The sequence below is a fragment of the Lynx canadensis genome, chromosome D2 (genome assembly GCF_007474595.2).
Source record: "Lynx canadensis isolate LIC74 chromosome D2, mLynCan4.pri.v2, whole genome shotgun sequence".
In the NCBI taxonomy this organism is placed as follows: domain Eukaryota; kingdom Metazoa; phylum Chordata; class Mammalia; order Carnivora; family Felidae; genus Lynx; species Lynx canadensis.
In genome coordinates, this window is record NC_044313.2 from 45,878,568 (window position 1) to 45,905,546 (window position 26,979).

The 26,979-nt window shown below is 36.6% G+C and overlaps 2 protein-coding genes across 4 annotated transcripts in view; both read right to left on the minus strand.

Moving 5' to 3' along the window:
• Positions 1–24,301, minus strand: part of LOC115527668 (ruvB-like 1) — a 46,643-nt gene extending 22,342 nt beyond the window's left edge. Inside the window, 3 exon segments of the mRNA XM_030335456.1 lie at positions 10,418–10,469; positions 23,671–23,908; positions 24,283–24,301. Of these exon segments, the coding sequence (XP_030191316.1) occupies positions 10,418–10,469; positions 23,671–23,908; positions 24,283–24,301 (309 nt within the window).
• NRG3 (neuregulin 3) overlaps positions 1–26,979 on the minus strand; it is a 1,071,332-nt gene that overhangs the window by 211,793 nt on the left and 832,560 nt on the right. The gene's annotated exons all lie outside the window — the stretch shown is intronic.

The following is a 26,979-nucleotide window of genomic DNA, read 5'->3' on the forward strand; positions in this document are numbered from 1 at the left end:
TTAAAATTCATACTTTGAAACCCTAACCCTCAGTGTAATGGTATTTGGAGATGGAGCCTTTGGGAGGTAATTTGGTCATGAGGCTAGAACTATCGTATGGAATTAGTGCCCTCATGAAAAGAGATATGAGAGAACTTGATTCTCTCTCTGTGAGAATACAAAAAGGCTGCCATCTGCAAACCAAGGAGAGATCCTTCTCCAAAAACTGAATCTGTCAGAACTTTGACCTTGGACTTCGGAACTGAGAAGGAAAAGTGTTTGTCATTTAAACCACTGACTCTAGGGGCGCCTGGGTGGTGCAGTCGGTTAAGCGTCCGACTTCGGCCAGGTCACGATCTCGCGGTCCGTGAGTTCGAGCCCCGCGTCTGGCTCTGGGCTGATGGCTCAGAGCCTGGAGCCTGTTTCCGATTCTGTGTCTCCCTCTCTCTCTGCCCCTCGCCCGTTCATGCTCTGTCTCTCTCTGTCCCAAAAATAAATAAACGTTGAAAAAAAAATTAAACCACTGACTCTATAGTAATTTGTTATAGCTGACTGAGCAAACTAAGACACTATTTTATAATTTTTATTCCTAGATTTTGCTGACTGCATTGCCTTTATAAAAGGAAACAATTTTCCTATCATATGATCTCTTTCTTTTAAATTTCATTTATGTAAGTCAGTGCTGTTTACTAGAAATGTAAGATGAGTCATATTCAAGTCACATATGAAATTTTAAATGTTATAATAGCCACATTAAAAAGAAACAGATGCATTAATTTTGACTGGCATATTTAATTCAATATATCCAAAATATTATCATTTCAAAATGTAATCAAAATTTAGAAAATAGAGGGGCACCTAGGTGGCTCAGTCAGTTACGTGTCTGACTCTTGATTTCAGCTCAGGTCATGATCTCACAGTTGGTGAGATTCTCTCTCTTTCTCTCTCTGCCCCTCCCCTGCTTGCCTGAGCATGCACACATGCTTTCTTTCTCTCAAAATAAATAAATCAACATATTTTTAAAATTTAGAAAATAGAATGAGATATTTTACATCCTTTTTTCCATACTGAGTCTTTGAATTCCAGTATGTATTTTATACATATAGCAGCACATCTTAATTTGGGCTAGCTACATTTCACACAGTGCCCAAAGCCACATGTTTTTAGTGGCTACCAAATTGGACAGCTCAGATATAAGAAATGAAATTATTTTGGGGCGCCTGTATGGCTAAGTTGGTTACGTGTCCAACTCTTGGTTTTGGCTCAAGTCGTGATCTCGCAGTTCGTGAGTTCGAGCCCTGCATCAGGCTCTGAGCTGACAGCACATAGCTTGCTTGGGATTCTCTCTCTCCCCCTCTCTTTCTTTGCCTCTCTACTTATGCTCTCTCTCTCTCAAAATAAATAAATAAACATTTTTAAAAAGGAAATGAAATGATTTTTAGGAAAATTTTAAAATCAACCAACATTTTGAACATGCAAAGCATATCTAATTGTTTTTCATTTATCCTGGGGATTCCAGGTAGAAAAAACATTAAATGCATATATTGGTAATATTCTTTATCTATACCTATATTAATTGCTTTGGCTATTTGTCATTGCTTTGGTTATCTGTCCAGAATAGTTTTGTTTTACTTTGTCTTAGCAGTCCAAATCTTGTTTTGAATTATTCTTTATTACTGGAGAAAAGTACTTTTCAATATGTTTCACTTAGAGTTTTTAAGGAGGAATAGATATTTATTTTCCTAATGCCTTCTGTATTTCAGAATGATTACCTGGCTTTTTCCTGAGGTCTACCAAGGTAATTAAATGTTTTTATTAATGCATAGCCTAATGCTAACCAGTTATTACCATATGTCTTTGGAATAAGCCCTACTTGGTCATGACATAACAGCCTTTTAATATATTCTAAGATTCATTCTTTCTGCATGAGGGGTTCATCTTTGTTTACCAAGTTTCAGCTAAGTGTGGTTTTCAAGTGATCAGTGCAGTCAATGGGCAAGAAACAGGTGTCACCAAAACCTGTTTGTTAGTGTTTAATGTCATCACTAACAAGGGACAGATTGGCTACAAGTCATTATGAGGACCAAATGCATTTCAGGGAATGCAATTTATACACTCACTTTTAAACTGAAGACTGGCACTTCTGGAATTTGTAAGATTGATTGCATGTGAAATGTTTTGGACTTTCTAAAATGCACAATGGTTGATCTGAATTGTACACACTTCTAGTGCTTCTTGATTAACCATTCTTGAAAGAAATCTTAAAGGTTCTATAATATGTAATACTAAATTAGTAACTTAGAACATATATACTGCATACAAATTTAAGATCTATACATATTATGAACATTTTGGAAGTAGGCCTTTTGAAATTAAACAAAATATCTTCTTACAACTTTAACATGCCACTTATTTTTAACAAATTTTACGGAAATTTTTATAATAATTACATGTTTCTAAGTATTTTATATGAAAAGTGCATGTATTTTTCTTTAGTTAATTAAAACTGTAATCATTTTAGAAAGTATAAAATCTGCAAGACAGAAGAAACTTAGAAAGCAACTTAGGAAACCTTAGAGAATAAAAATGAAAATAATAGAGAATTTTCAAGAAAATTATCTAGAAAAGAGCAAAGCACTACAAAACTAATTAGTTGATAAAATCACTGTGAGCTTTGATTGGGGCACCTGGATGTCTCAGTGGGTTGGACATCCGACTTCAGTTCAGGTCATGATCTCGTCATTCCCAAGTTTGAGCCCCATGTCGGGCTCTGTGCTGACAGCTCAGAGCCTGGAGCCTGTTTCAGATTCTAGTTCTCCCTCTCTCTCTGTCCCTCCCCCACTCACGTTCTGTCTCTCTCTCGTAAAACACTAAAAAAATTTTTTAAACTAATAAGCTTTGATCGACATAGAACATAGTGTCATAACTGAACATACTGAGTACAAGAGTTGAATCATTAGATATGAGTTACACTATTTTATTAACTATTATTTAACTATTAATAGAAATTAATATATATGTGTGTATATAAACATAAATGTGTATATAAATATACACATATATATACACACACATATATATTCACATATGTATACACATATATATTCATTTTAATAGTTAAATAATAGTTAATACAAATATATTATTTCTAATAATAGTTAATATAAATATAAATATGTATATATATAGAGAGAGAGAAAGAGAGAGAGGAGACAGAAGGAGGAGACTGGTTCCCACATGGCTGCATTATTATTTATAAGTGAGATTGAGTTAAATGTTTAATTTACTGCTCTCACTGTCAGATTACATATCGGGTTTGTATTAACCGTATAAAATGAGTTGGGTTTACATGCTATGTTCTATGCTTCAAAATAAAGAAGATGACATGAAATCATTATAAAAAATTTGAGGACTGGTAAAACTTTCAAAAAATTTTATTTCACGTTTAAAATTTTAATTTCATAACTCTTGCTGTGTTTCTTTTTTTTTCAGAATGGGAATTTGAAATTTTTATTAACACATATACATTTTTATAATTTTAATTCAGTTTTTTACTTAATTTTTTTTTATGTCTATTCATTTGAGAGAGAGAGAAAAAGGCCACGAGAAGGGGAGGGGCAGAGATGGAGACACGGAATCCCAAACAGGCTCCAGGCTCCAGCTGTCAGCACAGAGCCCCATGCGGGGCTCGAACCCACGAACTGTGAGATCATGACCTGAGCCAAAGTCAGAGGCTTAACCGACTGAGCCACCCACATGCCCCAAGTTAATTTTTTACTTTAAAAACACTTAGAAGCATTCATTTATATTTTCTTCACTGTTTTCTAGGTCATTGTTTCATTCCATTATTGGAATTTTCATAGAACCAAACATTTTATGTATTTACATTAGTTTTACCTTTTAAAGTTTATTGACTTTTTACGCTCTTTTAAATTGTTTTTGTGGTTTCTCATTTTTTTTTAACTTAAGAAATAGCTTATCTTTCTCAGATTTCTAGGCTGAATACTTTTTTAACAGAGTTTCTAAAGGATGATTATCCATTGTTACTATTTTCTAATTGACTCAAATCTGTGGTTTTGATTTTGGGTTTGATCTCAGGCTTTATTTAGAAGGGATTTTTGTTTGGTCATTTTAATGTGAATGTCTTTGGATTCCTTTTCGCCTGTCTTTGTTTCTAGTTTGCACCGTGGTAAATTTTAAGGGGGGGCGACTAAAGATCTTTTACTTTTTTGAAAATATTGTTATTTTTTTGTATTTAGGTGCCAATTACTTTAAATATTCCACACATATTTCTAAATAATTTCTATTTTCTTTCAAGGCATGAGTTTGATGAGGAGAAATGGAAATCAATTTGATCTAACTTGGATTGCCTCAATTTCACTTTGTCTTAGATTTTTAAATGTATATATTTTCAGGCTCAGATCATAAAAATAATGTCTTATATTTTCTATTAAAAGTTTAAAACTTTTTTATAGTTAGTTATTCAATCCATTTGAAATTTATTTTTGTTTTTGATAGGAAAATTGTCTACATTGTTTCATATGGCTCTGCATTTACCCCAGTGCTATTTATTAAATTTCTCCTCCTGAATCTTCACAGTGAGAAGGTGGGGGAGACTAATCAGGAATCTCTAGATTCCTTTCTGTTGAAACATCGAAATCTTGAGAATTTTTTCTCTAGTTTTGATGAGGTCAGAGAGGGAACGTTGAGTCTTATCTTGCAGTGGGTTATCCTACATTTATTCACATTTTTATATATGTTCTTATTCAAAAGGAGAATTCATATTCACTGAAATATTTCTCTTCCATGCTTTTTTTCTTTCTAGAAGTCTTTCCTCTTATACTTCATGACTCATAAAACACTTCTCTATTTTCTGATCTGGTCATTTATAATTTGGGAAAATGTTTGACTTCGGGTTTTAATTCTTAAAACTCTCTTAAAAACTTGCTTTCAAGCCAGGTGTTCTGCAAACTTCCTCATCTGAAAGTGTTATCCAAGGGTATGCCCAACACTGAGCATTACAGACACTTGAAAAAACACAGATTCGAGGAGGTTACTGGAGCATCAAGTTCAACTTCTAGTGAGACAATAAAAGCAGAATCAAGTTTGTAACCTTCAGCAATCTCTCTTCCACCTCAACTGTAGTAAATCAAAACTGCTTCATTTCAATGTGGGTATGACAAACCATTTGAGGTGAAATAATTTCAATTCACATGGGACATTTTGTCCAAGTCGGCTTCACTGATACTATTAACATAAATAAAGCCTGAGAACAAATTATTTTGGGAAGATTTACAGCTCTAGAAATGAAGACACTGAATAATACCAGTTATGCCAAAACCCTCAAATAAAATTACTTTAAAAGTCAAACTCAGTAAGAACTACATTTAATTAAAATCCCTTTGTTAAGAAATAAGACATGGGGATGCTTGGGTGGCTCAGTAGGTTAAGTGTCCAACTCTTGAGTTTAGCTTGGGTCATGATCTCACAGTTTGTGGGATCGAGCCCTGTACTGGGCTTTATGCTGACAGTGTGGCACCTGTTTGGGATTCTCTCTCTCCCTCTTTCTCTGCCCTTCCCCTGCTTGTGCTCTTGTGTGCCCACTTTCTCTCTCTCAAAATAAATAAACATTAAAATAATAAGTAAAACATTCATCTTCCATTTGATTGATGACAATTTTTCCTTTATTCAATATGTATTTACTGAGCTTTCTTTTCTTCTCTTTCTCAACTATTCGAATGAATCAAAATGCTTCCTGTGCAAGGACTTTAAACAAAATGCTCTCCTTCACCCCCACCCCTGCATTTTCTAATGAATGCACTACTCATCTTTCAGCTCCTGGATCAAACTTTGCCTCTTTGTCAAATCACCATATCCTTGCACACATTCTCAGTATTCCTTACCATTACTACCGATGATGTGCTTCTGCTTTTATCAAAATGTAAAAGGGCAACTCTCCCACTTCACCAAATTCCATCGCACTCACCTCAGGAGCTTCACTTATGCAATTATTTTCTCTCCCTTTGCATCATCAATTTCCTACTTTCTATTTTATCACTTACTGTGTGTGTGTGTGTGTGTGTGATTTCTTAATGTCCTATCCTCTTTGACTACCACCTTATTTCTTGGTCTTATTCAGAGCTCAATGTCTTGTAATGCATTTCTATAGTGACTACTTTCTATGAAGCCTTACCTCATACTTCTCTCAGCCAATTTCAACCGGCTTTCCATTCCCCATCAACCTTAGGACACTGTCCCTGCCAAGATCACAAGCACCTTCCATGTTGCCAAATCTTCACACATTACTTCACCTCTCAGTGTTATCTAAGACCACTGACCCCTTTCTCCTTTTCTTGGTCTCTGTAAACTCAAATTGTCCTGCATATCCTCATCACCCCACCTGTTCCACTTCACTCTACACTTTTGGCTTTTCTACTTTATTCTATTTCATAAATAGGCCTTCTGGGACCTCCTTAATGTTTTTACCTTTAGACTTTTTCTAGGGGTTCACATCTTTCTTATGACTGTAACCACTAACTGCATCCTGACGATTCACAAATCTGTAAGTCCAGCCTTGACTTCTTCCCAGAACTCTAGCTTCGAGCCTCCAGATGTGGATAGACATCTCAGACGTACCTTGCTAGAGCAGCATGCTTATTCTCTATTCTCCTCACCTTCCCAGTTAACCCTGCTCAAGTTGTTAGGGCTTCCTCAATATGAACAGTATCTATCTGATGGTTCAAGCTCAACTGGATGTTATTTATGATTTTCCCCCTTGTCCTCACATCCTTTCCATTGTCTAGTCCTGTTGACTTTATTTCCAAAAAACACACCTCCCTCTACATCTGTTAAAAATACCTTAGTTCAAGGCACCAAACCTCCTTTCCTTCTAATAGAACTCCACAATTCTGTCATTGCCCTCCTACATTCATTACACAGAAGTCAAAGAGATTTTTTTTTTCAACTGTGAATGAGATACATCACTCTTTTACTTACACATCTCCAGTGGCTTCACATCACAATTAGAATGAAATATAAATGATTCACCCTGATACAGGAGTACTGATGCATAGGGGCACTTGTACCCCAATGTTTATAGCGGCACTCTCAACAATAGCCAAATTGGGGCGCCTGGGTGGCGCAGTCGGTTAAGCGTCCGACTTCAGCCAGGTCACGATCTCGCGGTCCGTGAGTTCGAGCCCCGCGTCAGGCTCTGGGCTGATGGCTCAGAGCCTGGAGCCTGCTTCCGATTCTGTGTCTCCCTCTCTCTCTGCCCCTCCCCCGTTCATGCTCTGTCTCTCTCTGTCCCAAAAATAAATAAACGTTGAAAAAAAAAATTTTAAAAAAAAAAAAAAAAAAAAACAAAAAACAATAGCCAAATTATGGAAAGAGCCTAAATGTCCATCAACTAATGAATGGATAAAGAAATTGTGGTTTATATACACAGTGGAGTACTACGTGGCAATGAGAAAGAATAAAATATGGCCCTTTGTAGCAAAGTGGATGGAACTGGAGAGTGTGATGCTAAGTGAAATAAACCATATAGAGAAAGACAGATACCATATGTTTTCATCCTTATGTGGATCCTGAGAAACTTAACAGAAACCCATGGGGGAGGGGAAGGAAAAAAAAAAGAGGTTAGAGGGGGAGAGAGCCAAAGCATAAGAGACTGTTAAAAACTGAGAACAAACTGAGGGTTGAGGGAGGGTGGGAGGGAGGGGAGGGTGGGTGATGGGTATTGAGGAGGGCACCTTTTGGGATGAGCACTGGGTGTTGTATGGAAACCAATTTGACAATAAATTTCATATATTGAAAAAAAAATGATTCACCCTGGCTGACAAAGCCGCACATGGTCTGGTCTCTGCCTCCTTAGTGTTGTTCTCCTCATTCTAAAGCAGGAGTTCTCAACCTTAGCACTACTGACAGTTTAGGTCAGATAATTCTTTGCAGTGTGGTGCTGTCTTGTGCATTGTAGGATGCCTCTAGGCATTAGATGCCAAGAGCAACTTTCTCTCAAGCAGTGACAATCAAAACTATCTCCAGACATTGCCAAATGTCTCCTGGGGACCAAAATTCTTCCCGGTTGAGAAGCACTCATCTTAAATGATCATTAGTCCAGTTGCCCAGACCGTTCTGCATGCGTCTTGCCTGGTTATCATTACTCATAGTATCCATTTTTACTCCCAAAGATGTCTTGATTTGAATGGCTATTATATGGTCACCTTAATCTTCATCTAACATGTTTTATCATTTTATTCTGGCCTTTTGGTGTATGTGTGAGTTTTGTTTTGTTTTGAACATATCAGGTTTCTTCCAAGCTTAGGATCTTTGCTTGACTGTTTTCTCTCCATGGAAAGTCCCTCGCCCAATGGATTTTTGTCTCCTGTTATTCAAATTTTAGTTTAATTTTTCTTTTCTAGTCAAATTCAGAATAAAACAGCAATCGAATCATTCTCTGTTCAATTACCACATCACTGTCTAAATTTGTTTATTTATTTCTCTATTTATTTTGAATCTATGTGCCTCCCACCCAACACTTAGACAAATGCTTTGTCTCTCTGCTTAGAACAGTGCTTGGTCTATTGCAGGTACTGAATGAGTGAATGAGTGAATGGATGAATGAATGAAACTATTCTTGACAGCCCTTCCCCAACAAGGTTCAATTTCCATGTTATATATCAGTATTGCACTCTGGATGTTAACCTCCTGGCACTTTTCACATGTATTAATAAATAACTCATTACTATAATTATTAATTCTTGTAAGTGCCATGAGGGCAGGTTCTATATCTTTCTTTCTCAACTCTGAAATGGAGAATTTGTATTCCCTTATAAAATGCACTGCTTATACATTTTACTTGGACAATCAAATAAGTCAGTTAATCACAGTGCATATGTACATAGTACATAGGTAGAAACACTTGAAAAACACATGATCCTATTAGAAAGTTCTATTTGGATATTTCAAGATAAGTGCATATTTATTCTTGGGAAAATTTTAAATTATTTTGTAAAATTCCAGTCATGTATGTGGTTGCTTTCTTTTCATCTCCTTCATGGTTTCATAAACATTGTAGGTCTTGGCTTCATCAGTAATTACCAATGATGGAAAAAAAATGTATGCTTACTTAATTCCTTAAGTTGCATTCCCCTTGCAAATATAATGTAGCTGTTTTTACATTCTCTGATATTGAAATCTCATATGATTACATGAGAAGTATAGAAGAAGCTCAATGTTGAATCTGTGAGGAAATCACTAACAGACTAGCATGTGTCATAGAAAGGTCTGCCTTCCTCAATGGCTTCTACTGAATGGCAGGAGGGTCTCAGAGCCAGTGTGATACAATTAGCATCACTTGCTTCTTAGTGACCCACTTTCCATTCATAATTGGTTATCTTCCTCTCAGGATTACTAAAATCACACTATTTTAATGATAAAAGCCATGGGCAGGCACTTGTAACTGTAGGTTCAGAAACATGAAAAATAATAACATATAAAAGGGAAAAGAGGCAAAGGTCAAAAGAAGGATGGAGTTGGGGGGTGGGGGTTGGAGAAGAATCTGGTATTTCAGGACAACAGGAAAATCAGGGTAGGATGAGATTCACCTGCCATTTGAAGATGTTGATATATACTTATTCATGATTAAGACAAAACAGAATTAAGAAGTATGCTTAGTATGGCTACATTTTCGGTCAGAGAGGTTTTGTAGAAGAGGCCGAACAGACATTGGAGAGCAGCTGTTGAGGTACAGAGTGATAGATAAGAGAGCATATATTTACAAATGAGTTCTAGGGTCCCAGGCTGATTGGAGTATATCCCAGATCCTGAGGGAACTTTGTTCTCAAATCTAATCCACCATCTGCTTTCTTAGAGGATTCACTGGGAAGACTGAAAATAAACAATACACTTTTAGAGAAGATAAGTCTGTAGAGTACATCCTTAAGCTGTAAATCAATAAGTGTGCTAAATACAACAACAAAGCACTAAAATGCATTTATGAAATACTGGTGTATACTAACAAGTGCAAGATGACATCACTGAGGGGCAACCTGGGTATACAAAAAACAAGTTAAGTCAAGTTCTCATTTCCTTCTTTGACTGCAATTCTAAATGGAAGATTGGAAAAATGTGAAATAGATGGGACAGCTAGACACAACTTTAGATCCTTAAGGGCAACAAGAAAATAAATTATGTATCAGATTTTGTTCTGTGGCATAAGACCTGTGTTTTTTTGTATATGGAGCCATTAAGGGTGGAATGGTTTTCTCTATCTTAATTATTCCTCTTTCCTAATCTTTCCTACTCTTTTCCTAATATTTCCTTTGGCTGGAAGAATTCTCTCTCTGCAGAAGCCAAGGATGTCAGATTCCTTCTTTCCCTTTTCCTAAATACAGCCAGGAGCTTAAACATCGCCTAAAATTATGACTCAGCATCTCACCTGCAAAATGGCAGCAATAATACCAATCTTGGAGGCTTTAACAGCAGAGAGACTGGAATTAAATTAAATTAAGTGTGAAAAATAAGAGATATTAGGCTGTTTGAGAAGAATATACAAACTACTATGAGATTATGGAAGGGAGAAGAGAACTCCCTCAAGGGCAGATGGTAATGACTATAAAGGCAGTATAATAACATTTTCAAGTTTAGAATAAGATAAGATGGGTATATCTGGCTACAGGGTCTGCTTCTGGGCACCATGCACACCAGGACACATGAAAGACAGAGTGGCATCCATATCTTCCCTTGGTTGATAATGCCTCTCTGTCTGTTTTAAATCGTGCTTGTTAGCAATGAAATAGGAAAAATCAAATTACCTGAGATATTTGTGAGATATATCTTTCTACCCTTGACTACTGTCCTAGGAAAAGTTCTTTTCCAAATAACGAGTTTTAACTTGGGATATCATTCAGTTCTTCTTTGTCAGCACAAAGATGTCAGTGTCAACATTCTTTGTTTTGCTGAACCAAACTGGATGTTGAGCAGTTCAGTTCCAAGTTTATTGATAACATAGTAGTCTATGGTTATACAATTGTCAGTGTGTTTTTGCTCATGCTCATTATATACTGTGATAAGTATCACTAATTTCTGGTACTATGATAATGTAGACCAATAATGAATCACCCCCAATAATGTACGGTTTTATGTTAAAGTAATATATATTTGCTTTAGAAGATAAAACTCCTAAAAAGTGAAAATATGAAGTGATGTTATGAAGCAAATAATGTTACATAGGACCATGGGATTGATCTCTGGATCGCAAGGTAGTAGCCAGTTAACTAGGGTTAAGGTTAGTCCTTTGGTAATGTTGACAGCCCTGGCTATGAAAAAGACAAGAGAGGTACCGGGATGTCACTCCCAGAACCAATGCAATCTTTCTCTCCTCTCTTCTTTTTCTCCCTTCCTCCTTTATTTTAGTTTTTACTTTTGTAGCCTGGCTTCTTCTGCTTCATTAACTCATGTTCAATCATGGCTACCTTTCAGTTGACAATTAGCCCCTAAGTCTATATTACTAATAAATTGGAGGGAAACTGAATGAGGACTTGATCTCCTTCTAGGAATTTTAATACGTGTAATAAAGACTCAATAATTAAGAGCATTACACTGATCAACAGACAAATAGATCAATAGAAGAGAATAGGAAGATCAGAAATAGAACAAAATACATATTTGATATTTTGTTATTATTTTATATTCTATTAATTTATAAGTATACAATATTTAACATATAAATATCATTTAAATTATTGATACATGTGATTTTAATAATTAATATTATTAATGAAATCATTTGGGAATCTCTATAATCATCTAGGAAAAAAGAAACCTGAATGTTTTTCAAGATTTGAGCATAACATAATGAAACTATCAAATTTAAATGGGATAATTATAGAATGAAGTTGGAGCGAAGAAGACCTTTTAAAAGTATTACACAAAATCCAGTAGCCACAACATAAAATAATCTATTCATTCTAATATAAGAAAGAAAGATGGAAGGAAGGAAGGAAGGAAGGAAGGAAAAGGAAGGAGGAAAGGAGGGAATGAAGGAAGAAAGGAAGAAGGGAAAGTTTCCTGCTTGGCATGAACTATGATAACCAAAGACAAAATGCAAAGTTCAAAAGACAAAGAGTATTTGAACCTAATGTCACTATCAAAGGCCTAAATTCCCTTATATATAAACAATTCTTACAAATCATTTAAGAAATGACCAATAACCAAAAGAAAATTGGGCAAGGTATATATTAAGAGAGTTCACAGGAAAAGAAATACAGTAGCTCTTAAACATATGAAAAGATGCTCTGTCACTTATCAGAAAAGAAATTCAATTAAAAACTGCATGAGAAAGTCAATTAAAAACTACTCTTCTAAGATTGAATAAAGATAAAATAGTTTGAGAAAACACTGTCAAAGAGACCTGGGAGAAATAGAGGGTTTGGGGAAGGTTTAAGAGTTTAAATTGGTACCACTCTAGGGATGACAATAAGTAAAATCCCTAAATCCACAAAGGGGCACATATTTGACTCAGATATTCCACTTCTAGAAATTAATCCTACATACTGCTGAAAATAGCATATTGTAAACAGCAAATAACCTAAATGCAAATCCACAGATGAGTTGTTAATTTTGTATTATATACAATCAGAGTAAAAGAAATATGCTATGCAATCATAAAAAGAATGAGAATGTTCTATATATATCAAAATAAAATGACCTTGAAGATCTATTTCTATTCAGAAAAGCAAGGTGTGGAACAGAATGTGTTATGAGCTGTTATCTACATAAAAAGGAAAAGGGATTTTTTTGTTCATTTTGCTTTTATAAATACATTATTTCTTTATATATTAATATATAACAAATATATTATTTATTGTCATTTATAACTTTATAAACATTTATTTATCAGAAGCTAACAGCAATGATTGTCTGTGAGAGAAACTGGATGAATGGGGTGTGGGGGTGGAAGCTTTATTGTAATCCCTTTTCTATTGCTTAGTATTGAAGCATTTGAGTGTATCACTATCCTAAAATTAAATTAAACTTAAAAAAGTATTATAAAATAAAATATTGTGACTATAGTAATTATCCATAACACTTAGCAAAATCATAGGTATTTCATTGACAACCAAATCAGTTTTGAAGTGGATGGACTAAAAACACATTTAAAAATGAGAACTGGTAAAACACGTTGCCTTGGACAAGTTTCTCTTTCACTCATTTAATCAAAATCTACCTGAATGTCTGATATGATGGAAGCATGGTAGGCACTTGGGATATAGCAGTAACCAAACCCAACACAACCCCTGCTCTCCTGTAGAATCTCCATTTTATATTTCAACAATCTGCCGATTAAGTTCCATAATGAAACACCAAAAACGCACACACATATAAACAATAACAGAAGTATAAGCAACAGTCGAAGGACTTTATTTGGACCTATGGTGAAATATATTTAAGAAGTAATGGCATTTTAAAAATATGTTTGATATTAGAGCATGCTAGATCTTTTTCAGTTTATCTCTTCTTGTAACCTATAATAAATCTACATAGTTTTCTTCATCTAGGTCTAACCTTCTTAAAGTCTTATTTGTATTGTTCAAAAATAAATGGGAATAATAGTAGTAGCTATTTTATCTTTTACTTGTCAGAGTTAAATGGCAGAACATATAGAACACATGTGATTATACCTGCCAAAGTTTCTTACATGAACTATAATAGGCCATCAACAAATGTTACTTGTATCTGAATCTTCTTACATTATAGAAATACTTGCTTGAATTTTAAATTCCACCTTGTTCACTCTCAGTTGAGGGGAAGCATTTACAGATTATCCACAAAACACTCCCATTAGGTCTGGAAAATGTTCCTGGGCCACTGATGTGGGTTATGCCCAATATTGGGAAATTTCCTACAGGTAAAATCACTTGAGTATTTCTGTGAAGATAAGAAATTATGAAAAACTGGAAATTTGATAATATCCTCATAATTTAAAACACAGTGGGAATCAACTGTTTATCTGCCAGGTCAATTTCACATTAATTCTCCCACAGAACTCCCCTAGAGGGTATGAAATATTCAAGATTCCAAAGAAAACGGAGACAATGAAGATATCAACCAATATAATTAAACAGAACATATTCATAGGAAGAGACTGAAAAGTTAGGAGAGCCAAAAATTCAGAAGATCCAATGTTTATTCTCAAAAATGTATTCTTATATAATATGAATCATAAAAAACTCATTTTAACTGCTCACAATTTTAGCAAGTGTGTTGTGAACTAGATTATTTATGTACTTTGCATTATATTGCTTAACACAATCATTGTACCCCAAACTGTCATAATTATGCAGCTATCTCCTCAACTATTTTAAATTGAATTTTTAATCATACTGCTAGCCATGATACTTAATCAAGCTGCTCATTTCAAGAAATGATGGAGAATGCCTTGCTGTTAGAGCTTAATGAAAAATCAATCAATCAATCAATGGATAGACTAGATAAATAAAAAGACTCTTCTTGCAACAACTATTCCAAAAACAACATTGTCTGTATTACTTTACCCTTCAAATATCCATTCCTTGGTTTAAAATTAAGAGCACAAACATTTTAATACCCCCCATAGAAAGCATCTGTAAGTTAAAGTGAACGTAAATTCCTAGAAACTGAGTAATTCTGGTGGGTTAATTAAATTCTCTGAATCAGTTTCTTTATAGAATGACCATGATTTAGTGTGGGTAATAAATGGGAAAGTGTAGATAGAGACCTATCAAAATTCTCTGCACATAGGAAGTCCTCATTCCATGAAACTTCTCTGTTGGTGTTTGAAATATGGCCCTACTATTAAGAGAAAACCCGTAGGAGCACCTGGGTGGCTCAGTCGGTTAAGCGGTGGACTTCAGCTCAGGTCATGATCTCAGGGTTTGTGAGTTCGAACCCTGAGTCGGGCTCTGTGCTGACAGCTCAGAGCCTAGAGCCTGCTTCAGATTCTGTGTCTCCCTCTCTCTCTGACCCTCCCCCGTTCATACTCTGTCTCTCTCTGCCTCAAAAATAAATAAAACATTAAAAAATTAAAAAAAGAAAGAAAGAACCTTTTGTCTGTGATTATTGCCAACAATGTGGTCAATTTTTATACTTCTCTGTGCTCACTTTTGTAGTCCACATTATGAGAGGCTATTCACCATTTGTGTGTCCAGTTTTTAAAAACTACATAAAAATGGAAAGAGTGATGGTACTACCAAATTAGAAATAAGATGGTAATAGCTCAAATCATTCCACTTCATGTCAGTCACAAGAGTGAAATTGTGCTATCATCCTCTTTTAAAAAGTTCTCTCAAGGAAAGGAGGATGGTGGGTGTGTGCTTGGTACCACACTACTTTGGTCATCTTCCATCATCAGCATCATATAGAACACCACCACAAAAATAAATAATTTCGCTACTTATTTCCAAATCCTTACAGCGCCTGAGCGCAAAATGTAAATAAATAGATGCATTCAAGGAAGTCTTATTAACATAGGTGAAAGGTATTATAGTTTCCTCTGTGTTTTGTGGAAAGTAGTAATAACTAGGGATACGTGTACTGTTATTAGATGTGATTGAAATCTATCCAAAATGGGGAGTATGAAAAGGAAGCACCAAATGTCATGTGCAAGGTAATCTCAGATGCTCCATACACCCTCGGGTGAGGGTCAGTTTAGTCTTGTGGTCATTGTTTCTTTGCTGGCACTCTACACGTATTCTTTGGCCAAAGTTTCCATCATTTTTCTTTCAATTCTTCTCTATACTCACTCAAAAGTGTATCACTTGGAGACTTCCAGATAAAAAGGCCATTGGAACACTCAAAAAGATTATTCCCTCATAGATTTTCAGTGAAAATGACAAATACATTATGGTTACTGGAAGAAAGCTACATTAATGTCTAAATGTGTGTGAAGGGGAGCCCTCCTCATGCATAAGTAACAAGTCAACTATGACGAATATACAAATAAACTGCAAATATTGTGTATGTAAAATTAAACTGTATTGGAGACTGAATGAATTCGGGCTTCCAACAGCCTATCTGAGTGGTAAGAACCCTTTTAAAATCTCTCAAATTGGGGAGAGGGGAGGAAAGGCAGTGGATAAATTGGACTGTGTTCTTCATCCTTCATCTTGGCCCAAAGCACTGTATGGGGATCTAGACATGACCTGTCGGAAGACACCTCACATTCCAATACAGCACAGCAGTGTGAAAAGTCACATAGAAAAAGAGTGATGCTCCAAAGAAGGAGCAGTGATGTGAGGATTCATAATAATTAAACTCTATGGGAAAGACTTTCTGCCAGCTTTTGAATCTGCTTCTTCATTTTTTATTTTTATTTTTATTAAAAAAAATTTTTTTTCAACGTTTATTTATTTTTGGGACAGAGAGAGACACAGCATGAACGGGGGAGGGGCAGAGAGAGAGGGAGACACAGAATCGGAAACAGGCTCCAGGCTCTGAGCCATCAGCCCAGAGCCTGACGCGGGGCTCGAACTCACAGACCGCGAGATCGTGACCTGGCTGAAGTCGGACGCTTAACCCACTGCGCCACCCAGGCGCCCCTTCATTTTTTATTTTTAGACCGCGTAACCTATGGAGTTCACATTGTAGCACTACCACTTACTAAGTGTGTATCTTCGGGCAAAGATTTTACTATTTTTGATTTCATTGTTTTCATCATTGACATGGGGTTACTTTTGTATCTACTCCACAAAGCTGTAAGAGGATTGTAAAATGCTGAGAATGGTGCCTGGCACCATTTGTATTTGTAAGAATTAAAAAATTTGTCCGATATGTCATTTGCAAATATCTTTTCCCATTCTGTTGGTTGCCTTTTGGTTTTGTTGATTGTTTCCTTTGCAGTGCAGAAGCTTTTTATCTTCATGAGGTCCCAATAGTTCATTTTCGCTTTAATTCCCTTGCCTTTGGGGATGTGCCAAGTAAGAAATTGCTGCGGCTGAGGTCAGAGAGGTTTTTTTTCCGGCTTTCTCCTCTAGGGTTTTGATGGCTTCCTGTCTCACATTCAGGTCCTTTATCCATTTTGAGTTTATTTTTGTGAATGGTGTGAGAAAGTGGTCTAGTTTCAATCTTCTGCATGTTGCCATCCAGTTCTCCCAGCACCATTTGTTAAAGAGACTGTCTTTTTTCCATGGGATGTTCTTTCCTGCTTTGTCAAAGATTAGTTGGCCATACTTTTGTGGGTCTAATTTTGGGGTTTCTATTCTATTCCATTGGTCTCCGTGTTTGTTTTTTTGTGCCAATACCATGCTGTCTTGATGGTTACAGCTTTGTAGTAGAGGCTAAAGTCTGGGATTGTGATGTCTCCCACTTTGGTCTTCTTCTTCAAAATTACTTTGGCTATTCGGGGTATTTTGTGGTTCCATACAAATTTTAGGATTGCTTGTTCTAGCTTCGAGAAGAATTCTGGTGCAATTTTGATTGGGATTGCATTGAATGTGTAGATAGCTTTGGGTAGTATTGACATTTTAGCAATATTTATTCTTCCAAAATCTATAAAGAACTCACCAAACTCCACACCCAAAAAATAAATAATCCAGTGAAGAAATGGGCAGAAAACATGAATAGACACTTCTCTAAAGAAGACATCCAGATGGCCAACAGGCACATGAAAAGATGCTCAACGTCGCTCCTCATCAGGGAAATACAAATCAAAACCACACTCAGATACCACCTCACACCAGTCAGAGTGGCTAAAATTAATAAATGAGGAGCCTACAGATGTTGGCGAGGATGTGGAGAAACAGGAATCCTCTTGCCCTGTTGGTGGGAATGCAAACTGGTGCAGCCACTCTGGAAATCAGTGTAGAGATTCCTCAAAAAATTAAAAATAGATCTACCCTATGACCCAGCAATAGCACTGCTAGGAATTTACCCAAGGGATACAGGAGTACTGATGCATAGGGGCACTTGTACCCCAATGCTTATAGCAGCACTCTCAACAAGAGCCAAATTGTGGAAAGAGCCTAAATGTCCATCAACTGATGAATGGATAAAGAAATTATGGTTTATATACACAATGGAATACTACTTGGCAATAAGAAAGAATGAAATATGACCTTTTGTAGCAATGTGGATGGAACTGGAGAGTGTTATGTTAAGTGAAATAAGTCATACAGAGAAAGACAGATACCATATGTTTTCACCCTTATGTGGATCCTGAGAAACTTAACAGAAGACCATGGGGGAGGGGAAGGAAAGAAAAAAAGGTTAGAGAGGGAGGGAGGCAAACCATAAGAGACTCTTAAAAACTGAGAACAAACTGAGGGTTGATGGGGGGTGGGAGGGAGGGGAAAGTGGGTGATGGGGATTGAGGAAGGCACCTGTTGGGATGAGCACTGGGTGTTGTATGGAAACCAAGTTGACAATAAATTTCATATTAAATAATAAATAAATAAATAAATAAATAAATAAATAATGAAAATAAATAAATAAACAATAAAAATAAAATATGTGGGGCGCCTGGGTGACTCTGTCAGTTGAGTGTTCGACTTTGGCTCAGGTCATGATCTCGCAGCTCGTGAGTTTGAGCCCCGTGTCGGGCTCTGTGCTGGCAGCTCAGAGCTTGTAGCCTGTTTCAGATTCTGTATCTCCCTCTCTCTCTGCCCCTCCCCTGCTTATGCTCTGTGTCTCTCTGTCTCAAAAATAAATAAATGTTAAAATAAAAAAATTAAAAAAATAAAATAAAATATGAGAAACCTCCCAGAAAGCAAAGGGCTATTTTCAGCTGAGATTGTCTGTGTACAGACAATCCTTTGGAATAAAGTAAATGTCCATGAATCCACATGGATGAATGAATGGATGAATCCAATCAAACAAATAAACAAATAAATGGAGATACACACACACACACACACACACACAAAAGAATTAAAAAATTTGTAAGAATTAAAAAAAATGTTTGTTGTTATTTTTATCCTTTAAATAATTACTGAGTTAATAAACATGTATTATAGAAAACTGGGAGAATACAGAAAAATACTGGTAAGAAAAATTATGTATAATCCTACCACATTTTGCAATGCATTGCCTTCTAGATTTTTTTTTGAAGTTCATGTATTAAATGTAAACATATATTTTACAAATATGGGAGACCATAAAGTACTGTTTCACATTTTTTTGGTCTTTGTAATTATTCATAGAACTTGTCCTTCACTCTCTCATGAATATAAATTGCAGATTATGACTATATGCAACCAAACATACATACATGGTCATACTAAATTATATAGACAATCAAATTTTAATAGTTAAATTAATAAAATATTTATCTCATTTCATGTGAAAGAAGCCCAAGTATTAAAACATATGAACTACTTTTTATTTATTTATTTATTTTTTTTTTTTTAATTTTTTTTTTTTCAACATTTATTTATTTTCGGGACAGAGAGAGACAGAGCATGAACAGGGGAGGGGCAGAGAGAGAGGGAGACACAGAATCGGAAACAGGCTCCAGGCTCTGAGCCATCAGCCCAGAGCCCGACGCGGGGCTCGAACTCACGGACCGCGAGATCGTGACCTGGCTGAAGTCGGACGCTTAACCGACTGCGCCACCCAGGCGCCCCGAACTACTTTTTAAAAAAGCTGATAGATTTGATCACATAAAAGGCAAAACTTCTGTGTGTGTCAAAAAACACAAGTAACAGATCAAAGAGCAATCTAGAAAAATTATAACATGTGATAGTGCACAGTTTGTTATCCTCAAAATAGCAAACTTTTTAAGGAAGACAAAAAAGTTATCAGACTTGAAAGTGAGCAAGGAAAATAATTTAAAAATCCACAAAAGTAGAAATGAAACTGATCAACTGATCAATATACAAATTAAAAAGTATTCAATTGTGTTGGTAATCTAAGAAATTCTTTTTAAAACACTAGTGAGCTATAATTTTCCCTATAAAATTATCAACTAAAAATTCTATTCATTTCTGGTGAGGGGGAAAAAGTAAAATCAACTTTCTCATACTGTGTTCATGGAAATATAAATTAATATAACTTTTCAGGAGAAAAAAGTTTTCAAAGTATATAAAAAGTCCAGAAATGTATTCTTAAAAAAATAATCTGTACCACAAGGTAGAGACTTATGCATAATGCTTATCAATCACTGTAATCACAAAAAATTGGAAATACACTAAATGACCCAGCATAGAAGATTGGTAAATAATTTATATGATATGTGTATAATGTTAGACTCTTTAAATTAATAGTTTAGAAAAATATAGGATTATATAATGCTGTGGGGGAAAAGGTCATAATATACTAAGTGATGACAAAAAGCAGATTACAAAGTATGTATAGAATGATTCCAACTTTTAAGAAGAATTAATATATTATGCAGCAAAATGTTAGAATTTAATTCCTCATACCTCACATTTGATGTAAGGTGTCAATAAAAGGGATAATAGATAATGAAGTGTGAGACTAATCACTAAATGTAGAATTTATAAAGGAAATAATTGAACTATCTAGAGCCATTCCATAACACTTGATCTTTCTCGCTGACTCAGAAAACATTAAAGGAGCAGGGGAAGATGGGTGAGAAAGCCATTTGGTTCTGAGAGTCTGATGACTCTCAAGAGCATGTTCGGACAACAGAAATGTTGGCAGGTCCTGTAGACTAGCTGTGAGCCACACACAAGAAAGACAGGATGCAGACTGTCTTAAGACCAGCCAGCCTGAGCAGGCATAAGGACAGTCCACTATTGTCCTAGGTGGAGTAGACCCTCAGCAAGCTAGGGCTAAGTTAGAGAAAGCAGCAGTTAGCAAGCTGGGAAGAAAGAAGTAGAGCAGAGATGCTGAGGGAGGCAATGGTATCTGGCCCTAGACATCTTGCTTTCAATATATTGATTGATACTGCATGTATATACAGATACACACACACACACACACACACACACACATATATATTTCCACATGAAAATTATAAAATAGTTGGATTGCTATGCAGTAAAATGATTATTAGTGGTTATCTCTGAATGATGTGATGCTGGGAATTTTGTTCTTTGTTTATAAATATATTTACCTTCCTGGGGGTTCTAGAAATTGGGTGCATTTGCATGTTTAATTGGTAAATGTTAGGTATTTTGTACAAATTAAAAGGGTAGATTTGAAGATAATAGCATTTGAATGAGAAAAAACCATAGATCTGACAGAACTGATAGACTTTATGAAATTGACAGAGGCATGGTTAAAATCTGACAATTCTGTTACTTCTCTTTCAAGTCCAGATAAGTGGTAATAAGAGTTGAAGAAGAGTTGCAGATTTTTGAATGGATCCATTCTGCTAACCATATTTTTGTGGCCACTGGAAAGCAAAGTAATTTAAAAGACTTAAATATTCTGAGTGGATTCCAGTCTAGAAGATACCCCCTCTTATCAATATCGATTAACAGACCAGGGACAGGTGGTGACAGTTTATGCTGCATACCCTCAAGAGACTTCTTTTTCTCCATCTGATTTATACTGGAAATTTCCTTCCCAGGACCACGTTGCACACCTTTGTATAGAATCCTTCTCAATCTAGGGTGAATGATCCTTATACAGTTGGGCCATGTACAGCCTGTATACACAGCCACAGCACCCCATGTGAAAACTCATTATAATACTCTCTCATAGATAAGCTTTCTGTGAGCAACCCAAATCTCCCCCCTTAACTTTATGTGAACTTATGTTGCCCAACCATTTTTATGATCTTTCCTTAATCTGTCTTGTCTTTTATGTGTGTTTTTTTTCTTGTTTATAAAATTTTCTTGCCTCTGTGCAATTGGAGATACTTGACGTCAGGAAATATGCCTCATGCTTTTTAATTCCTGGAAGTACCTGTCTCAGTAACTTGTATATTGTGCAGTTATAAAGGCAACGATAATGGTTTAAGTAAATTAAAAAAAACAATCATAATTATAATAATAGATAACATTTATTGGGCTCCTACAATGTGCCAAGCACAAAGTTCTCTGAATGAATTGTTTTATTTAATCCTAATAACTATATAGGTTAGAGACTATTCTTTATAAAGAAGAAAACCAGAACCCATCAAGTTTAGGTAAGATTATCTCAAATGCTTAATACATTTGAATGAATGAATAAATGAAAAATTTTTTCTCTCTCTTGGGGACATTACATCCTTTGGCACCTACAATTTAATTTAAATAAAGGCAATTTACTAGACTATGAGTTTATTGATAGTAGGGCCCTTAATTATTATTGTATGAAGCCATAGCATGGTGCACTTTATATGTGCCTAATTATGGAATAAATAAAAGAATGAACAAAAAGATATATTAATTCAGCTATGCATCTGACTCCACCTCTGCATGGCTTGCAGAGACAGCCACCTCTGTACTAAGGTTTGCTTTCTTCTTTTAACCAGGATCCTTCTACAGATAAAGAAACAGGCTCAATCACACTATGATTTTCCCAAGGCAACACTGCTAAGAGCAAGTGGTCACAGGATTAGAACCAAAACCCTTTAACTCTTAATTCAGAGCACCTTCCCTTACACTTTTCCATCTAATTGTAGACACATAAAACACTTTCCTATAAGGTAGAAAACATTTAGAAATTGTAGAAAAAATTTCATGCAATCATGAAATTGAGAAAAGAAAGAATGCAGAGCATGAGTCTCTTTGGGAAAGTTCCAACTGATATTCTTCAAGGAAACCTCCTGTGTCTGCTTAGCCAACACCTGCCTGGGCTCTGGGGCTCCACAATGGTTCTTTGAGGAAGCTCTCAAGTTTCCTTGTCCTTCACTGAGCTCCACACTGCAAACAGCATCACTCTGCCCTGAGCTGAATGGTTTGAGCATTGGGTGAGTGATGACCGAATGGGATTCCCAGCACATGAAGAAAGAGACCTACTGTGTTCATGCCTGATAAATTTGCTGCCCCTGCAAACCATTAGGAATTGGGCTGTGTTGACTGACTCACTGCCAGTACTCCCTCTGGAGCTAGAACCACAAGCTAGGGCAAATTTATTTTTTGGATTCCCGAAGTGATTATTCCTGGGAAGTTGGGGTCACATAAACACAGGTTGGAGGGATGGGAAGTTTAAACCCACACCATTTTTTTTCTGCTAGCCTTCCTCTGAACCATGGCCAGACCAGGCTTCTGGCACCTTACAGGCCACTCTGAGGGCAGAGCCTGGTTTCTAAGATATGAAGAAACGAAAGTGTGACTGTAAATCAGTACTATAATAACCAGATTAGGCCTAAAGTGGAATTGTTTATGCTAAGCCCCACATCAGCAAACCAAAACTTAACTTTAAGTTTCTATGCTATGCTCTCCCACACAAGGAAGGCCAAGGTCAACCAATCCATGCTTGCTTGCTCAACACAAGTTACCTGACCTGGCTCTAAGACTTCTTTGTTCCATATAAAGAAGGTAACCCTGCTTTAACCAATCAGCAAACACCCAGTGTAAATCCCTTATTCCTACTCACTTTGGTTTATAAAAATCTCTCACCTTCTACAGCTCTTGGATGCTGCCCCATTCATGAATTGCTGAATATTTATTAGATGTGTAAATTGTGGAGATTTTTCTTTTAACAGTTTATATGGACTGGATCCTAAGTTCTCCTCCATCTTCCCTTTGTGGAGACGAGATGACTCTGAGAGTTTAAGCTATAAAAGCCCCATGCGAAAGTTTGGGCCTGATGATTTGTCACCTGTAGCCAGCCATGGGGACCCTGAGTGGTAGATGCTGATGTAGAGGGGAAGTCACAGGTCTGGTAATGGCTACTTCCAGCCGCATGGGAGGAGGACCCTCACTGTGGATGGGTGTCTTCTCCACCTCATACCATTCTTTGATTCCATTCTGAATCCATTCTCTGGAGCTGCTCTCAGGCTTCCAATGGCCAGTGATGATACGAGGATCTTCATTATAACTCAGGTCAGCAAGGGCTCCTAAGAGAGGAGACCCAATCTGTCTGAATCTTTGACCAGCTCATGATTCTTCAGGTCCATCTGGCTCTGCCTCAAGGCTGAATACGGTATCTTACCTGGGTGGGTACAGGTCATTAGGAAGAGAAAACCGGAAAGGAGTATAGGTTGATCCCGTGTTTGAGGGAAAGGAGACTGGTTCTGAATGAATTAAATCAGAAATTGTCTAGAAGACTGTGGGGCTTCCTGGAAGTCGATTGCTGCTATCCATGGGCAGGACTGGCTGGCATCAGTGGGAGGCAGGGTATAGATGTATGCTAGTCAGGTATGCTACATCAGCTGGTGCTAACTCCTTCATAGACGGTCATCTCCTCTTGACCATAGTCTGTTCCTCTTACCATTTGCTACTGAACCCATGCTTACTACTCATCTTTGTGATCAGAATGTGGCTTCTGTGCACTGAATCTGTATGAGGGTTTGATTTACCTGATAGTTATATGCATAAGATATTTTTTTCAAAAACTGACATGAAGGCACTCTATAAGTTTGATTCATGTGTGTATACAACTCTTCCTGAGTGGAGTTAACCACAGGCTCTTTGGGGGGGGGGGTAAAAAATGAGGTTTTGGAATAGCAGGTCTGAGGATCCAGCCTGGGACCATAGTACAGACACTGGTCATAGCCATTGAGACTTCTCATAGTGACATCCTGGCATTATTTCCCCAAATACACCTATATTGAGGTTTTATTTATTTATTTTTTAAATTAATTGGAAAGATGAACATTTCCAATCAAGTCTGCATTGGCTGGGGAAGAATAAAATGTCAGAGGCTTCTAACCCTCTGTTAACTGGGATTTCGCTACAATTGTGCATGCCTTCAGAGAATGGGGAGGGAGGGATGAAGGATGAAGGGAGAGAAGAAAGGGGAGAAAGGAGGAAAAAAGAGGGAGGGAGTTGGAGGGAAGCCTTTTTCCTGAGAGCAGAGTCACTGTAGGATATCACGTGCAGCAAATTAAACGATCCTTCAGCAAGAATTTTGACAAGAAAATTTCATTAGGGATTTAAATCTCTATGGAAGCTCAAGTTGCTGCATTAAGATATGAAAATTGTGCAAATATTGTTCCTTAGAATAATGTTGGCTGCAGGTCATTGGGTTTCAGTCAATGAAATTTAGAGTGATAAATGTCATAGTGGAAATAACTGGAGGAAGGAGGAGGAGGAAGGGAAGAGCCCTGCAGTCGCGTGTGCGGGCCCCGGAGTCATTTGGATCAGAAGGTAGACTCCAACATTAACTAGCTGCATGACCTTGAGCAAGTTTATTTAGCATCTCTGAGGCCCAATTTCCTCATCTATAAAATGTGAGCAGTTGCCAGGTAAGGCTCTTTGGCACAGTGACTGGCACATGTGTGCTCTAAATACATATTAGTATGATTATAATGATGAATCAAGGAAGTGGGATAATGTTTATCTGGTACTGACTTCTTGTCAACCTTAGTGATAGGTGCCTGTAGGAATTATTATTGCCATTACTGGGGTGATAAGCCTGAGGCTCAGGGGCCAAGTGAATCTGTCAAGATCACAAAGGAGTAAGTGTTTCCACCAGAATCGTGCCCATGCTTATGTATGCATGTGTTTTTCTCCCTTTGGCATATGTTCAGAAAATATCTGTGGAATGAATCAATGACTGTATACGCATGGATAAATGGTGTTATAATGTTTTTCCCATTTAAACTGTATATCAGGGACTCATCCATTGGGTTTCTCAGTGCTTTATTTTTTAGCTTTTATTTCAAGACTTTCTGGAGTTTTGATTCACATAATTATATGCCATATTATAGGAAACAGGAGAAAAAGGAAAAAAAAATCATATACTTCCACAATCCAAATACTAAAATTCCCTTTCAGCATTTCAGTATATGGTTTTTTTCCTACCGTTGGACCAAGGGATATTCCTACTGTAATTTCACATAAAAATTATTTTCTATCTTGTTGTTTCACCTAATAGGAATATTGCTTACAGGTATCCTTTTAATGACAATTTATTTATTTTAATTTTTTAAGTTTTATTTACCTTTTTTGAGAGGGAGAGAGAGAGAGAGGGAGTGCACGCATGAGCAGCAGAGGGGCAGAGAGATAGGGAGAGAGAGAGAATCCTAAGCAGGCTCTGCACTGTCAGGCACTAAGGCTCGAACTTAGGAACCATAAGATCATGACTGGAGCTGAAATCAGGAGTTGGCTGCTTAACCGATTGAGCCACCCAGACGCCCCCTAATGGTTATTTAACAGAGCATTATGGATATGCCATATGGTATTTTACTTAAACATAAGTTTTGCTGTTGGTTTTCAGAATGTGTCCGTTTTTCACTATTAGAAATACTGCCACACTAAATATTTTATACATATTAAGACTAGGTTTTCAGACTTAGTGACTTTGATTATGAGATCAGTTTTCTTTGAGGAGCACAGTCCTTATGGTGGGCCTCATCCTCAGTTTTGCAGAGATGGACTATGATACCCTAAGTGGATGGCAAGGGTCTGATTAGACTGTCTAAAGAGAGTTTATTTTGCCTATTTTGTACCATATGCAAGTCCTACCTCCATACCTTGCCCTCTATTCTATAGATAGATATTCCATGGCTATATAAGAAAAGTAAAAAAAAAAAAAAAAAAAAAAAAAAAAGGAAAGAAGGAAAGAAGGAAGGAAGGAAAAGAGGGAGGAAAGGGGGGGAGGAAGGGAAGGAAAAGGGAGAAGCCTCAAAGGAAGAAAGAAAATAATGAAGAAATAGAATAAAGGAAAGGGGAGAACAGAAGGGAAGTAAAGAGAAGAGAAAGAAGGAAGAGGGGAAAACAGAAGGAAACCAGGTACATCAGACAAAATAAAAAAAAAGATGAAAGAAAGAAATCAGCAAGCCCATTCTTCCATGGGCTTTCTAATATTCCAAATCCATGTTTCCAACCACATCCATACATTTGAGACATCACCTTAACAAGCGGCAAAATCACAAGATGAAATAAATATAATATACTCTAGTAACTGTCTCCTTTCAGGGTAATTCCTAGACACCAGAGCCTCACATCTCAGAGAACAGAGATA